This window comes from Sturnira hondurensis, unplaced genomic scaffold (assembly GCF_014824575.4).
Source record: "Sturnira hondurensis isolate 20B ecotype Veracruz unplaced genomic scaffold, ASM1482457v3 Scaffold0006413, whole genome shotgun sequence".
NCBI lineage: Eukaryota > Metazoa > Chordata > Mammalia > Chiroptera > Phyllostomidae > Sturnira > Sturnira hondurensis.
This window is the reverse complement of record NW_028079044.1, coordinates 26954114-26971617: the sequence shown is the minus strand read 5'-3', so window position 1 is coordinate 26971617 and position 17504 is coordinate 26954114. Positions and strand designations below refer to the sequence as shown.

The following is a 17504-nucleotide window of genomic DNA, read 5'->3' as shown; positions in this document are numbered from 1 at the left end:
ATTCAAGCTTGAAACAAAAATGAGAATTTTAGAAAACTTGTATGTACCAACTTGATCTTGACAGCTTCCAAAAAAAATTTTATGAATATAAAGTGATCTTAAGACCGAAAACTTATAAACCATAAATAGGGAGCATTCATTGTTACTACTAGGGTGTGGTTTGTTTGTTTGTTTTGTGTTTGTTTGTTTGTTTTTAAGAAAGGGTACTGTGGCTATTTACTTGGTTAGTTTGGTGCTTGCAGGGGGGAAAATGTGGTGTAATGTGGTTCAGATAGACTGTTTTACCCTCCAAAAGGATAACATGACACTTCTGTTCTCAGTGCTTTCTGTATAATTAACTCATTTAATCTTTACAACAGTCTTGTGTTTCATATCTATTACTATTATTTCCCTTTTACAAATGAGAAACTTGGGCCCAGAGAGATTCCAGAACTTGGTCAAAGTGACACCGCTGGTAAGCAGTGACTGGGATTTGAATTTGGGCAGTAAGGCAGTATGTCTCCATAGTCTGTGCCCTTTACAAGTCTGATGTAAAAAGAATATGTATCTTTTGTCCTTTGATACAGTTTAATTCTGTGTTTTTTTAAAGAAAGCTTTGTGTGCAGTATTTCACTGTTCTTAACTAGTTACACAAATTTTAGATTACTTAATCCAAAGTAAAGTATTACTGTTAAGAATCCTCTGTCTTACTATATTCACATATACGTAGAATACCAACTCTGTCAAGAGCTGTGATTGGTGCTTTCTTGCTTACACTCTTCATTTAGACTTAATAGCTGTTGAAGTAGTTTTTATTTTTAATCATTTTATAGAAGAGAAAATTAAGGCTCTGCGTGATTAGCTTGCCTGAGATCTCAAAATTGATGAGAGTGGAATTCAAAGTCTGCCTAATTTTAGAGTTTATACTGTTTTTCTTACACCAAGCTATTGGTCCAAGAAGTGCCACTGGTTCAGACAACATTTTGGTATTTCACATGGTTTTTAGTCTAATTGTTACCTAAAGATTTGATGTTTTACATTTCCTAGTTTAGACTGTGATTGTAATAGAAGACCAGGGAAAGGTATTATCACTAGAATAGAGACTGATTTTCAGTTTATAAACCTTTCATTAGAAATAATTTGTTCATAATCAGGATTGGATGTTTAATTTCCTATTAGTGGAGGCAGGTTGAACCCACCGCTGGAAGGGCTGTCAGAACAAGATGACCAGTCAGTTTATGTGGTTCCTGAATTTTTATACACTCCAAAGCAGGCATTGATGTTACATAGAGCATCTTTGGATCAAGGTGTGTTTATAAAAACTATGGTTAATGTAGGCTGCCCTGGGTAGTTTGACTGGCTTGAGGGAGAGGGAGTCACTACTTGACCTTGAATATCAATTGTATAGGGTTGGCCAAAAAGTCTGTTACATTTTTTCTGTAAAATAAGACATTTTTCGTTTCCACCAATAACTTCATTCATTCTCCTGCTGTTGGCATCTAGTGGGTAGAGGCCAGGGGTGCTGCTCAATACCTTCCAGTGCATAAGACAGCCCCACAGCAAAGAGTTATTTGGCCAACCAAGAATGTCCGTTAGTACTAAGAAACTTGGCAAATCAATTTTGACATGATTGATCAGTCACAGCACCTTCTCCACACACTGCACAAATCTATCTTTTGTGTTTGAGTTTCATTTTTACCTTTCTTGAAATTGTAAGTTTTTAAATTAAAAATCTTTTTGATTATTTATTTTTAGAGAGAGAGGAAGGGGGAGAGAGAGAAACATCAATTTGTGGTTGCTTGCTATGTGCCCCCGCCCNTTTGCGGCCCCCCCCCCCCCCCCCCCCCCCGCCACTGGGGACCCAACCCACAACCCAGACATGTGCCCTGACTGGGAATTGAACCAGTGATCCTCTGGTTCACAGGCTGGCAATCCACTGAGCCACACCAGCCACGGCTGATTAAGTACTTTTTAAAATTCATGCTGATACAACATTCAGTTATATGTTATATCATAACTGTATAACTGTACAGTTATGTCACTATACAATCTAACAAAATTGTTTCTAGTAATTTAAAGACAACTAAGCACTATTAGAGCCACAGGAAAATGTTAAGGGACTTTTTGGCCAACCCATTATCAATGTGGCAGAGGAAAATATCACTAATACCTATTATCTCAAGCTTCACATAATTTTCTTTTACCTGTTGATTAGACTAAGGTTCAGTACCCTGTCTTCCAAATCATGTGTTTAGCTCTAGGTTATGAACCATTTACAGAGAGGAATTGGATATGAGCTTTGAAACATGCATCAACTCAATTCAACAAATTAATCTTAAGTAGTTTTGAAAATGTTAACCACAATATCTTTAAAAGATAGTGACTGTGTTTTTAAAAAAAAGTTTAAATTGCTTTAGAAAATACTGTGAATTTCTAAGTCAAATTACATTTCAGCAAGATTCATAGTGATGAGCTTTCTTCCATGCATGAGTGTAAGATGTTTATAAATACTATTTGACTTAACCTTTTCTGTTGTAAATTAACATTTGGATTAGAAAGTTAATGTGCAATATTAAATGAATAATCTTACAAATGGAAGGGACATCAGTAGTCAAGTCAGTCTATCCTTTGTTGAAGTTGTGACAGGCCTTATCCACACTTCTTACAGAACTCTTTGTGTGTTCCTTTTAAATTCAGATTTTTAGTGTCCCAGAGTCGTCATTGCATTCATTGTGCTAAGGTAGATGAATGAAATTTAGGAAATTGTATTGTATGCTTGGTGGGGTAGTCTCAAGTTTTTGTACACCTTGAAAATAGCTATTAGTCCTTCCTCTCTTCCATTTCCTATTTTCTTTGCTCCCATTTTTTTTTCTCATCACTGCTGCTTTCTGATAAGTAGTGTTTTCTTGTTTTTTCCCTTTGTTCTTATTCTGCCTATATTTGCCTCTTTTTTTTCCGGCTTCCAAATCCAGAGAATTGAACTTTTATTTTTTCTTTGGTCAGTTTGACAAATTAACATACTCAACCACCTGTTTAGTGTTAACAATTATCTTAATTCAATGAGCTCTTTATCTTCCATATCTTTTATTAGAGTTTAATGAGGCCATCTGATTTATGAATATTCTCTACAGAATATTCAAGTGATTTCTTTCATTTTCTCATTAAAATCTCTTTGAGAAGAGTAGAACTCACTATTCGCCTGGGTGGCGCCTATTCCAAGCTTGGACCATTTATACAAGTTTTCTCATATAGAGCAGACATCTGCCTGTATCTTGCTGAACTTAACTAATCTTGTCTTCTGGAGTCATTCATATACAGTTTTTCTGTTGTTGTGACAGTTTATAGTTTCCTTATCAGTCTTGCTTGCTTTCCTGGATACTCTCCAGTTTGAAGTATCCTGTTTATCTTGCCTGTCTTGGTACATTTAAAAAACAACGATATGCTGTAGATTTGGTCTCCTATGCCCAGTTTAGAATGGAATCATTTTCTTTAACTTCCTTCTTAATTTTATTAATATCTTGGGGTCGCATCCTTTTTAGTAAACGTATGACTCGGAGAAAATGTAAGAATGGTAGTACAGGTCAGATTGCCTAGTTGGGATTGTATCTTTACAAGTTAGCTGTGGTTTTAAACAGTGCATTGTCTTTTATATGAGAAAGATAATTGTAGTTTCTGCCTTATAGGTAAAGTTATGGAAGGGTCAAATTAAATAATCCATTAAAATGCTTAAAGTGTCAAAATGTCATGTTTGTTATTGGGATAATGTTATGATTATTTTTCTGATTTATCTATTGCATTACAAACCAATAAAAACATAGTGACTAAAACAGTGATTTATTCTTGTGGTTCTGGGCTTGCCTAGAATCTATTGGCCATTCTTCACATAGTATTGGTTGAGGTCACTCATTGCTCTGCATTCATCTGGGGCTGGAATAACCAAGTGGCTTTACTTGATAACATCTGCCATGATTGGAACTGACTTTGACCTTTCTCTCCAGCAGAGTACCAGTAGTTTGGCTTCTTGCATGCTGTCTTGGCTCTCCCAAAAAGGGGAGGTTGCCAGTCCTCTTAAGGGTTAGGCCCAGAACTGAAACTGCAGTCACTTCTACTATATTCTGTTTGTCAAAGCAAGTTAACAAAGTAAGCCCCCATCTCTGGGGAAAGGAAATAAATTCTACCTCTTGACAGGAGGAGGCATGGCATTACAAGTACATGAACAGGTCGACAAGGGCAGTAGTGGAGGCCATCTTTGGAGACAGCCTGCCACAGTTCTTTTTTCATACTTAGCCCTCTGAACCAGCGTGTTATTCCCTTCAATCTTTAATTCATTCTTTCTTGTTTTTTATTTTTCATACTGTAATAGTTCTTAGCTTTATGTAATTGGAAGATTTGATAGATAGAAGTATGCCATTTACCCTCTCAACTTTTCTTTTTAACAGTTTAATTGATGTATAATTGATATACAAAGAACTATACATATTTAATATGTAAATTAGATGAGTTTACTGTCTCAGTTTTTTTTTAAGAAAATTATTTTCCAAAAACAGTTTACATTGAGTATTATTTTGTATTGGTTTCTGGTGTATGGCGTAGTGATTTGGAAGTCTCACTCTGCAAAGTGATATCCCCTCCCCTCAGCCTCCTCATCCCTGGTCAATTTACCGCAGTGAGCATTTCACTAGAAACATTTGCCATGATTGATACTTGGTTCTTTTGGCCATAATTAGGCCAGTGTGCAGCCTGACTATTGTTACCTTAACCTTCCTATTACTTGTGGGTTCAGGTTAATAGATTTAAAGTTGTTTTTGTTGCCATTATTCTTCTAGTCAGATGTAATAGCTAATTTAGTGTTCACCTCCGGGGAAGATTTACTTAACTGCTGTTTTAAAAATTCTCTGTGTGAGTTTACCTTTGTGTAAAACAACATTTTTAGGGGTACAACAGTTGTACATTTTAAAGTTTTGCATCTTTTAAATGATTTCACCCTTAACCACCTGCATGTTTGGTGGCCTGCATCTTTACACATATCAAGTGGGTTGATGTCATTGAAAAGTGAAGGACATGGCTATGTAATATTATTCTTAGTTTCAGTTGTCTTCCCTGCGAGACCACTTACCCACAAACTAGAAACTACCTTGCTCACCATTATTTTCTCAGTGCCTAGCACAGTGGTGTTTAATATTTGGAGAATAAATGAATGTACAAAATGTTGAAGCTGTAAAATATGAATAGGAATGCCTAGGTAGAGAATGGATTTGGTGGCTGGGCTTAGCTATTATTAGTTATTTTATTTGAAAATATCTTCACTATTCTAAGATCTTAAATATTTGTACTGAGCCAGGGATCAGTTCACAGTTGAAATGTATATGAAGACTTCTTTGAATTTCTGTATCTTCTCCCATTATTTAATTTGAAGTTATTTTTGGATTCTAATTAATCACATTACACTGTTTTTTTGTTACACTTTATAGTTGAATTTTTAGCTTAGCCAATTAAAAAAGAATTTGCCCTTAAAAGTGTGGAGTTGCCACAGTTTAAAGTCAGTGATTCCAAAACCACTGTGCTATACCATGTCCCACAGTTGAGTAAATAATGTTAGTTACCTTACAAGGGCCTGCTGGTTTAAGTGAAAAAAAATCTGATTATTGTATTAAATGGAACTATCTTCTGTTGTTCAAGGCAGATCCCCAAAGGGCAGCCATAGTGTTCAAAGTGTTCATGCCCCAAAGAGCATGTTCAGAGGTCAAAGTACTCTTGAGAGGTCTTTGAATATGAAGGCACCTGTCAAAGTGCTCTTCTGGTTTCAGACCAGTAGTTTTATATACTGGTTAATCACAGGAGACATTTCAGGTTGACCTCTGTCACCTTCGTTTCCTTTTTTATAATACACTACAGCTTAGTCCTACTGCCGGCTTGGCCGCTACTCACTTCCTCTGGGTGTCTGTAGCTTGCTTACCTCATACACAGGAGGTGGGGGAGAAGGTGGATTAAAGCCTATTCATGCACCATTCACCATTGGAACATAGCAATGGGCCAAACACAAAGTTAGAGTTATTTAAAAAGCATTTTTATATTATATTGCATATTAAGATAAGTACCAGAAGAATGGAGACCAAGAATTTTCAGTACCTTTTTTCCTTGAAAAATTGACTTGTTGAATCTGAGCCCAGTTGAGGATTGACTTTCACCTTGATTCTGAAAGCATATTTAGTAAGGGGAAATGAGTGGTGAGAGTCTTCTGTTTTGTTTAAACATTTTCCTAATTCTACAAATTGGGTTATATTTTCCCTTTAAGAGAAAAGAATCACTATTTTATTGCTAACTCCTCACTCTAATATGATTATCAGTTTTTGCTTTAAATCAATTATAGGATATACTTATTAGCATGTTAGGATTAAAATTAGTTTAGATTGTTTTTCAGTTAGAAGTTTTATCTGTTAGAAGCGATTCATAAACATGTATCTTGTTAGCTAAAAATCTCTTTAATGAATTAAAGGTTTACTCTTTAGAAGTATAATTTTCAAAATTCTACTACTGTCTTAGTTTAGTTAAGAAAAATAAAACTTTTACTTTGAAGATCTTTACCTGTTATGAGGTGTTCCTGTATGAGTAATAAACTGAACACACTTCAAATTTTAAGTGTTGCTGTCTAAAGCATTCTGCTTTTAAGCCACAAAGTCATGAGTCTGCTGCATTCAACTGCTGTATTACTGGCGATGACTATATTAAAAATATATAACTTTAGCTATTATACTCTTAAGAAATGCAGGTTCTTTTAGTTTTGTGAGTGTTTTATTCTTATTATGACTTTCTTTTCTTCCCCAGTCTCTCTTGGAAAAGTTCTTGATTCCCAACGCTTCACAAGCAGAGAGCAAAGTCTTCTATTTGAAAATGAAAGGGGACTACTACCGTTACTTGGCTGAGGTTGCTGCTGGGGATGACAAGAAAGGTATGCTGGGTTTCTAACCTGTTCGATGAACTTGTATAAATAACATTATGGAAGTGGTCTCTTTCTGAAGTATATGCAGGGTTTTTTGTTGCTTTTTTTTAAAAGATATTGTTTATATCTTTTTCGAGAGGGGAAAGGATGGAGAACGACTGGGAGAGAAACATCAGTGTGCAAGAGGCATCAATTGGTTGCCTCTTACACACCCCCCACTGGGGACCTGGCCCGAGACCCAGGCATGTGCCCTGGCTGGGAAGTGAACGAGCGTCTTTTTGGTTCACTGGCAGGTACTCAATCCACTGAGTCACATCAGGCAGGACTTTTTGTTGCTTTTTAGTTGCTCAGAGCACTAAATGAAAAACAGTATACACTTTCTCTCCCTTCCCCCACTTTTTTTTTAAGTTCTGAGGCTATATATTTGGCTATATATTTGCTGCCTAATATTGGTATCCTAAAATGTATGCTTGCAAAAAAGCCAGTTTTGTGCATATGAATGTTTTATCATAATTTTAAGAAACAACAGTCACAGCATTGTGTACAGCAGTGCAAATCGATAAAAGATAATACTGAGATGGTTATAGAGTCATCTTTTTCTAAATAAGTTTTATTGATTATGTTATTACAGTTCCATTTCCCCCCTTCACTCCCCTCTGCCCTGCACACTTCCTCCCACCCACATTCTCCCCCCCTTTAGTTCATGGGGTTGTACATACAAGTTCTTTGGCTTCTACCTTTCTTACACTATTATTATCCTCCTTTTTTCTATTTTCTACCTACCATCTATGCTACTTACTCTCTGTACCTTTTCCCCCTCCAACTCCCGTGTTTATAACCCTCTGTGTCATCTCCATTTCTATTTCTGTTCCTGTTCTAGTAGTTTGCTTAGTTTGCTTCTGTTTTTGTTTTAGGTGTGGTTGTTAATAATTGTGAGTTTGCTGTCCTTTCACTGTTCATATTTTTTATCTTCTTTTTCTTAGATAAATCCCTTTAACATTTCATATAATAAGGGCTTGGTGATGATGAACTTTAACTTGACCTTATCTGAGAAGCACTTTATCTGCCCTTCCATTCTAAATGTAAGCTTTGCTAGATAGAGGAATCTTGGATGTAGATCCTTACATTTCATGACTTGGAGTACTTCTTTCCAGCCCCTTCTTGCCTGCACAGTCTCTTTTGAGAAATCAGCTGACAGTCTTATGGGAAATCTTTTGTAGGTAACTGTCTCCTTTTCTCTTGCTGCTTCTAGGATTCTCTCCTTAATTTTAATCTTGGGTGATGTAATTATGATGTGCCTTGGTGTGTCCAACACCAAGGGTCCAACTTTGAGACTCTGAGCTTCCTGGACTTCTGGAAGTCTATTTTTCTTTGCCAGAATGAGAAAGTTCTCCTTTATTATTTGTTCGAATAACTTTTCCACTTGTTGCTCTTCCTTTTCTCCCTATAATTCATATGTTGGAACATTTAAAGATGTCCTACAGGTTCCTAAGCCACTCTTCATTTTTTAAAAATTCTTGTTTCTTCATTCTTATCTGGTTGAATATTTATTTTTTCCTTCTGGTGGTCCACTCCTTTGATTTGAGTCCCAGTTTCCTTTTTGTCACTATTGGTTCCCTGTACATTTTCCTTTATTTCATTTAGCGGTGTGGCCTTCATTTTTTTATCTAATATGCAACCAAATTCAACCAATTCTGTGAGCATCCTATTTACCAGTGCATCTGATACATTTGCTATCTCTTCATTACTTAGTTGTATTTTTTCTGGAGCTTTGATCTGTTCTTTCATTTGGGCCATTCTTTTTTGTCTCCACACGCCTTTTACATTACCCGGGCTGGGTAACCCATGTCGCTTTGTTGTGCTCTTATATGTGGGGAAGGGGTCCAAGAGGGAACAATTATAGAGTCATTTTTGTCTTGACATTGACCAGTAGTTAGTATGGTGGTCTGAAAGAAGCTTATTTTTTAAATTAAAGAACTTCATTCAGTTAAGTTTGCTAAAGCTTAATATTTTGTAGTATATCATTGGATGTTAAAGGTTTGGCTTGAGGGATGGAGGTGTTTATCAGTACATTTTGATGTGTTTTATTATCCAGGGATTGTGGATCAGTCACAACAAGCATACCAAGAAGCTTTTGAAATCAGCAAAAAGGAAATGCAGCCAACACATCCTATCAGATTGGGTCTGGCCCTTAACTTCTCTGTGTTCTATTACGAGATTCTGAACTCCCCGGAGAAAGCCTGCTCTCTTGCAAAGACAGTATGTATTTTACCTGTTATATGGAAATACAGTGATCTTCATTATTTGGGCACTGAAATGTACTTTTTTCAATCATAGGCTTTTGATGAAGCCATTGCTGAACTTGATACATTAAGTGAAGAGTCATACAAAGACAGCACGCTAATAATGCAATTACTGAGAGACAACTTGACAGTAAGTACATGACAGCATCACTAATGGTTAATCCGGTTGAATGGGGTGTTATTGTATAGATTACTATGAGGAATATTGGTCGGGGGTTTTTAATTTTTTTTAAATACAAGATCCTATCTGCTATTAAGACTGGCAGGGAAAAAATACCTGACATACAGAAACTGAAATATTAGACCAAGGACTAAAAATTTACAGTTTCATTACTTAAATATATATTGTTAAAATAATTTTGTATGGGTTTGATTCTCGATAAGGGTATGTACCTAAGTGCAGATTCCATCGCTAGTACAAGAAGCAGCCAGTCGGTGTTTCTCTTTTTTCCCTTTCCTCTCTCTAAAAATGAATAAACATGTCCTCAGGTGAAGGCTAATAATAATAAATAAAAATAATTTTGTGATTCATGGTTTTCAACTTTTAAACATGTAGGCCATTTTATTTTCTGTTCCAGTCTGGGTGATCCCCCCCCCCGCCCCGCGCCCCCCTCCATTTGAGTCACAGAAGAGTTTGGCTTTTCACATCAGTGAGTGTACTGAAGTTCTAGTTTCCTTGACTATGAATAACCTCCATATTTATATAGCTATGGTAGGGAGTTAATAACTTCACCTTCAAAATTTCAGATACTCTGCAGAATCCAAATAGAAATCTATTTTGCCTAGTCTCTTTAAAAAAGGGTTGTGATTGTCTGTGGTATACTCCAGACGAAAAAAGGACCACATTGCTATTATCTCACTGAATTGCAGTAGTTCCTTAATTACGTCAAATACCTCAATAATGTTCAAATAAAGTCTACACATTGCAGTCTGTTGATAGATCTCTTTGGTCCAATGGGTTTTTCCCATTCTTCTCCTTCAGATAAATACTAAATTTAAAGTTCGGTGAAAAAATTATCAAGTATCTGCTGTGTGCCAGGTGTAAATGGCTAGGAATGGAGATTATATAGTGTGGGGGTACTGGTTTGTATTTGCTTTTTCTCTTGGGGACTGTAAATCATTTTATACATTTCACTTCCAGTTTTATTCTAGAACACTGCCAATTTCCTGAACCAGTTATACGTTCTAATGTCACATGTTCCCCACAGTGGGTTCTTAAGCAGTGTTGTGTACTTCTTTATTATTACCAAACACTTAAAATTACTTTAGAAAGTGCAGTTAGGGTGCTACCTACAAACTTGTGTGAGATTCTATTTTAATCAAGAAAATAAACCGCAGTTTCTTAAAGAATGAACCCTTTTATATCAAAAAAAGAAACACTTCAGTTTGCTAGCTAATTTTAATAATAGTTTTTTTGTATTTTCCTTGTTTGAAGTGGTAAGATAATTGTCATTCTAAAAGTTAGAATGTGAGGCCTGGTTACTATGTTGTATTGTCATCACCCTTTGAGAGGGCCTGATCTGAAGTATACTTCTAGCTGACTTTGGGTATCAGTATAGCATAAAGAACATTTTGTAACAATTGAGTGAGAAGAAAACTTAAGGTTCTGAGTCTGTCTGTATTTGCTGTGTATCTTCTGCGAGCTTCAGCAGTATCATCTCTTATCACCGTAGGTTGATCTGTCATCTGTCAAGGAATTTTTTCCCAAACTCCCTAGTGCTTGACTTGGGATCTGATTAATCAGATATTGTCAGCGTTAACTCTAGGAAGAATATCTTGCATCAAATTTTTTCATGTTTATAGGTAAAAATAATCTCCTTGAAGGTTACACCTGGAAAGAGATACTGGAAGAAATTTCATTTTATTTTACAAAAATTCCCTCTTTAATGGGAGCACACAGGTTTCCGGATGTCAGTTAACTGTGTGACCTTAGAAGAAGTCTCCTTCCCATGTCAGACATATATTTAGTTAATTAATAAAACCAGTGGGTGAGTTGGGAGCTAGAAGAATATTGAGATTTTTTCCACTTAGTTTTTCAATGTATAAGCAATATAAAATTTAAAGTCATTTTGAATTAATTTTTATAATTACCTCTAAAATTATATAATGGCAAGACTTGTAAAACATTAATATTTGAAGCAGCTTAAATAATTTTTTAACCTGAAGGAAAATCTGTAACATTAATGAAAAAATTAATCAAATCCACAATTCTGCCACTATGACACAATTCAGTTTTTACCTCTTAGATTTGGTTCTGACCATACTGGTTTGTGTTCAACTATTTATTTTAAATCAGACAAATTCATAAAATGTATTTTTCTACGCTAGAAATATTAGAAAAGCTAAATTTATATTTTAGTTCATCATCCTGGTTCTCGAATTTCATAAAATGTGGGACTCGCTTTGGAGTGGGAGTCTGTTCTCCAGGGGAAAGCGTCTGGAACACAGGCCAGTTGGGTGATTCTGGTTTCATGGCGCTCGTACATCCGTCTCTCTCAGGACGGTCGTCTGTTCTTTTTTTTTTTTTCTGGTCTGTTCTGATAACTTCGATTTTCTCTTTACTTTCTATGAATAACCAAGAGTTTCCCATATTTGACTTTGTTATCTTTGTTATTTGATGACATCTTTGTTTACCATACTTAGAAAATAATTAGGGAGAAAATAAACGTATTATATTGAGGTGTTTGTATCTTGAAATTATCTTCAGTACTGCCCTTTTTTTTTTTTTTTTAAATTTAAAGAAACCTTTTTAACAAAAACCATGATTGCATTCTGGTACCTTGGCATAATTATTCAGGTGGGTTTTTCCCCCCCAAACTGAAACATGCTGAAAAATTATTTCTTCTTCCTCCCACTCTCTCCCCTCCCCTCTTTTTTAACCAGTTGTGGACATCGGATACCCAAGGAGATGAAGCTGAAGCAGGAGAAGGAGGAGAAAATTAACCGGCCTTCAAACTTTTGTCTGCCTCATTTTCAAATTTACACAGTAGACCATTTGTCATCCATGCTGTCCCACAAATAGTTCTTTGTTTACGATTTATGACAGGTTTATGTTACTTCTATTTGAATTTCTATATTTCCCATGTGGTTTTTATGTTTAATATTAGGGGAGTAGAGCCAGTTAATATTTAGGGAGTTATGTTTTCATCTTGAGGTGGCCAATATGGGGATGTGGAATTTTTATACAAGTTATAAATGTTTGGCGTAGTACTTTTGGTACATTGTGGCTTCACGAAGAGCCAGTGCTAAAATTGCTTCCATGTTATCTAAGCAAAGAAAACTGCCTACATATTGGTTTGTCCTGGTGGGGAATAAAAGGGATCATTGGTTCCAGTCACAGGTGTAGTTGTTGTGGGTACTTAAAAGTTCTGGAGCGCTCAGAGGGCTGTGGTAGAAATGGCTGCCCCCCAGGTAATGCCTGTGAGCCATGTGCGTGTCTGTGGAGTGCTCGATCTCGGCGTGCACGCCTTGAACTACAGCTGCAGAACTGTTCTTTAGTGTGACCCAGCTTACTCTGGATAAGGGCAGAAACGGTTCACATTCCATTATTTGTAAAGTTACCTGCTGTTTGCTTTCATTATTTTTGCTACACTCATTTTATTTGTATTTAAATGTTTTAGGCAACCGAAGAACAAATGTACAAGTAAAGATGCAGTAAAATTAATTGCTTGGTATTCATTACTGTATGTATATCAAGCATAGCAGTAAAACAAACAAAAACCCATGTATTTAACTTTTTTTAGGGTTTTTTGTTTTTTGTTTTGTTGTTTTTGGGGGGTGTTTCTTTTGGGGGGGTGTTTTTTTGTTTTGTTTTTGTTGTTTTTTTGTTTTTTTGATACTTGCCTAACATGCATGTGCTGTAAAAATAGTTAACAGGGAAATAACTTGAGATGATGGCTAGCTTTGTTAATGTCTTATGAAATTTTCATGAACAATCTAAGCATAATTGTTAAGAACACGTGTATTAAGTTCATGTAAGTGGAATAAAAGTTTTATGAATGGACTTTTCAACTACTTCTCTACAGCTTTTCATGTAAATTAGTCTTTTGGTTCTAAAACTTCTCTCAAGGAAATTGTACATTTTTGGAAATTCCTTATTCCCTCTTGGCAGCTAGTGGGGCTTTACCAAGTTTGACTACAAAGTTTATCATGACAACAAAGTACTGCTAGGACTACTGTCCCCAACCATGTCCCAAGCTCCCTTCCCCCGCCCCGCAACCCCCTGAGGGAAAAGAGAGTTTGGGGGTTTTTGTTTTGTTTTTAAGAGGTGGGGTTGATTGAGGGGAAAAGGTAATGTGTTTGTTCCATTTAAAATTTTAGTACATGGCTTTTTGTAACTTTGGAAGTCACAATGTTCTTGGCCCATCGTGACATTGGATAGCATTAACTGTAAGTTTTGTGCTTCCAAATCACTTTTGTTTCTAAGAATTTCTTGATAACTCTTACAGCCCGCCTTTCTGTTTGTTGGGTGCACAGGATTACCTTTTTTTAGCCTGTTGTTTTGTCAGCAGTCATCCCTACTTGGTGGCCGTGTACTTGGGGGAAAGGGCTGCATGATCTTTCTGGCTCCACTCAGTGTCTAAGGACACCCTTCTTCCTTTGCTTGCATCCCACGCACTGTGTCCCTCGCCCTGTTCACTGCAGCGGGTCTCTGTTGATGAGGTTGGGTTACCTCCCTATAAAACTCTACCATCCTGAAAGGTCTGTCATTGGCTGCTTTAAAATCCTCCTCCTTCCTCTCTTTAAATAATGGGGCTAAGTTATACCCAAAGCTCACCCTACAGTTTCTTCAGTACCTTGGAAAACACCAAACAAAAACACCATTTTAAAAGAGGTGTATTTTTTTTTTCTTTTAGAATGTAAGCTCCTCAAGAGCAGGAACAATGTTTTCTTGTATGTTCTATTGTGCCTAGTACACTGTAAATGCTCAATAAATATTGATGATGGGAGGCAGTGAGTCTTGATAATAAGGGTAAGAAACCAAAATCCCAAATACTATTTTATTGCTTGTTTTATTATGACCTCAGATTAACTGGGAAATATCAGCCCTTTAGGACAATTGTCTCAAATATTATATTCAAATAAAAGTGCAATGGAGGCCTTGGGGGCTTCCTTTTCAAGGAGAAAATAGCTCATGCATTTGGGACGACAACATAATGCATCTTCACTCACAGCTGTTTTTTTTTTTCTTATTGATTTCTTCTGACCCCCAAGGCCAAGGACATGAAATAATCCATAGTTTAGGAGAAGTAAGCTAGACTGAGGAGATGGATCTCATTCAAGTAAATTACAAGTAAAATCTGAACCTTGTCACATTCGCCTATTTTATGTGTGTCAGTCATCTACTAAACTAGTTTGATTCTGAAATAAATTGTGATAATGCTTCATAATAATAGGTGTTCATATGTTTTTACGTAGTAGTTCCCAATAGATGATTCCAACCTGGGATTTTTTTTTTTTTTGCTTNAGCTAGACTGAGGAGATGGATCTCATTCAAGTAAATTACAAGTAAAATCTGAACCTTGTCACATTCGCCTATTTTATGTGTGTCAGTCATCTACTAAACTAGTTTGATTCTGAAATAAATTGTGATAATGCTTCATAATAATAGGTGTTCATATGTTTTTACGTAGTAGTTCCCAATAGATGATTCCAACCTGGGTTTTTTTTTTTTTTTTTTTTGCTTTGGATTTGAAAAATAAAATTTTTGTAATTTATTTCTTTAATTGTCCCAAATTCAGGCTTCATGTCTGTTTTTGTCGATAATAACCTGTAGCTTTAGGAGTTTGGGGAGTTTGACGATGTGTGTGTGTGTGTAGTATTGGAATTGTTAAGAAATGCCTGTGTATATGCACTTTAGAGTCGTCCTTTGAGAGTAGAGCAGCAGTGTGATCAGCTGAAAGTATGGCTTCGTCACAGCCCTAGCCTAGGTCTTGGCTTTTTAAATAGCTGTTACTTTGTGCTGTAAAGATGATGGAAATGTCAGGGATGGGATGCTAAAATGGAGGATTAAAAGTTGTCAAGTGGTTTAACTCTAGGGGTTCAACTTTTTTTTTTCCTTCCTGTCTTCCCTCCAAAACAGTCGTCAGTCCTGCCGTGGCCCAAAGCATATTTTTAAATTAGTCAAGGCCAAGTTGGAGCCTACCATCTTAGATTATTTGTGGTATCTCTCAACTTGAGAGTGAGATCTTGGTTGAATAAATTGGGAACTCTGTCCAGTGGCGAGATGTTTAAAAACAGACAGAGACTTGCACAGACTGAAGGCAGATCCCAGGATTTGGAGGTTTTTCCAGCAGCAGCAGTATTTAAATGGTTCATGGGGCTTTATTTGGATGCAAGTGTGTCCTAGAGTCTAGAGTCACTGCGTGAGAGCCTGCAGTATGTTAGGGAGACTAACTGGTGCTGTGTGCCCAGAGATAGTAAGTCTTACATGTTTCTGTGGGTGACCCACCATTTGGCATCTCCAGGCCACACATTAAATACATGTCGACATGTAATCACAAAAGAAATTTTAAGTGTTTTAAGTGTACAATTTTGTGTTGGGCTGCATTTACAGGCATCCTGGGCCATGAGGTGGACCCCTGTACTGGGGAAAGGTCAGATCTCACACGGCTCCGTTACATTCTGTCGTATCACACAGGGAATTACTGTGGTGAAATGGAAGAATCTACACTTAAGTTGGTTGATGAGACTGGGGACCCATAAAATGGCCAGGTTTGATCCTTTTCTAAAAGTGAAATTACATAAGCAATTTTGTTATCTTTAGTGTGTCTTACAGTGGTCAAAGTCGCATTGGTTAATTCCAGCTCTCCTTTTAAAAGACTAGTAACCTAAAATTAAGATGCTTGTGGGTCTAGGTGGGTGTATACAGACCTAGGTGTATACTTCACAACAGGCCTCTAAGGAGGGTGGTGTACTCTTGAATGACAAAATGGTGTTCAAGAATCCATCACCATAGATCTGCTTTAAAAACCTGAAAAACTGACCTTAAAAGGGTGTGTGTACATCCAAATCTGCTTGCACTAACCTGGGTCCTTTGAAGTCTCCATTATATACGACTATCAATCCCCATATGCTTCAGAACTTGAAAAAAGGCCAACTATTAGGTTAAACAAGAAATCATACCCTAAGCTAAGGTATAATGGCCATTTGGATAAAATTATAATGTATAGGACGGATTTCTTTTTGCTTTTCCTGAAGTTTATATTAGATGTCAGAAGACTGCCATCTGGTTTTAGACTAGCTGGAAAGCTAAAACATTCAAGATGGGAAATGAGTCAGACAGTCAAGGCGAAAGCACAGATCCAGAAGTAGAAGTTGGCGACGATCAAAAGGTTTAAAACGCCGTGCTGATGAGAAAGCAGCTTTGGACACTACTGGTGAGGAATCATTACCTTGCAGGATAGCTGGACAGTACCTTTGGTTTCAAATGTATGTGTCCCTGTGACCCAGAGTCCGGCTTTTAGCAGGCATCCTGCATTATACTCGCAAGTATTCGGTGTAGCCTTGCTAAATAGCACATGCCTGGGAAGCCCCTGCAGCTCCATCGTTACATTGAACACTAAGCCATAAAAAGAGAAAGCTCTGTAATAAAAAACCTACAGAATGTGAAGTAAAAGAATCCAATAAAATTGTTGGTATGCCAATTATCTCTGAAAGAATATACAAAAAACATGGTTGCCTCTTGGAAGAATTTAGGTGGTTGAGGGATAGAAGTTGGAGGCAGATCTTTTTGAATTTCAGCCTAAGTTTATAAATTAGAAGTAGAAGTGGGTAAACAAGTTTTGGAAAAATGTGGTATCGAGCATTTGCCATGATTCATTGGGAAGATCAGACCTCAGTCTTCAAAGAGGAAAGTCGTTATGTCATCATTCTAGCACTTCAGAATCCTGTGTCTCATTTCAAAGACTCAGCCTGAAGAAAGAAAGGTCATTGGGGATTTAGCCAGTCAAGTCTCAAATGACTAATAGTGGATTTTCATGGTAAAAACACAATGAGATAAATACAGAAGACAATTTCTTCTCACACTGAGCACACACCCTCTAGCCACACTTAGACAATTAGCTAGCAACCCCATGGATCAAATACTTTCTAAAGCGTCTTGGTGACAGTTTAAAAAACCAACTTTACTGTAGGTGCCTGTGTTTGCTGGTCCTTTGAGAGCAGTAGTACAAAAATCCTAATATTTGTGTAGCACTTTGAAGTTTTAAGCCAGGAACTTAGCACAACCACTCAGTGAGGCTAATGGCACTGGTGTTGGTCTCCCATTTTGTTGACATTGA

At 36.8% G+C, this 17504-nt stretch overlaps 1 protein-coding gene across 2 annotated transcripts in view; it reads left to right on the top strand.

Moving 5' to 3' along the window:
- YWHAZ (tyrosine 3-monooxygenase/tryptophan 5-monooxygenase activation protein zeta) overlaps positions 1-14171 on the top strand; it is a 30158-nt gene extending 15987 nt beyond the window's left edge. For both annotated transcript variants that reach the window (XM_037048292.1, XM_037048293.1), the window contains exons 3-6: positions 6805-6928; positions 9015-9178; positions 9257-9352; positions 12106-14171. In XM_037048292.1, coding sequence (XP_036904187.1) covers positions 6805-6928; positions 9015-9178; positions 9257-9352; positions 12106-12165 — 444 coding nt within the window. In that variant the 3' untranslated portion in view covers positions 12166-14171. The remainder of the gene's footprint in view (positions 1-6804; positions 6929-9014; positions 9179-9256; positions 9353-12105) is intronic.
- Positions 14172-17504: the final 3333 nt, after the last annotated feature.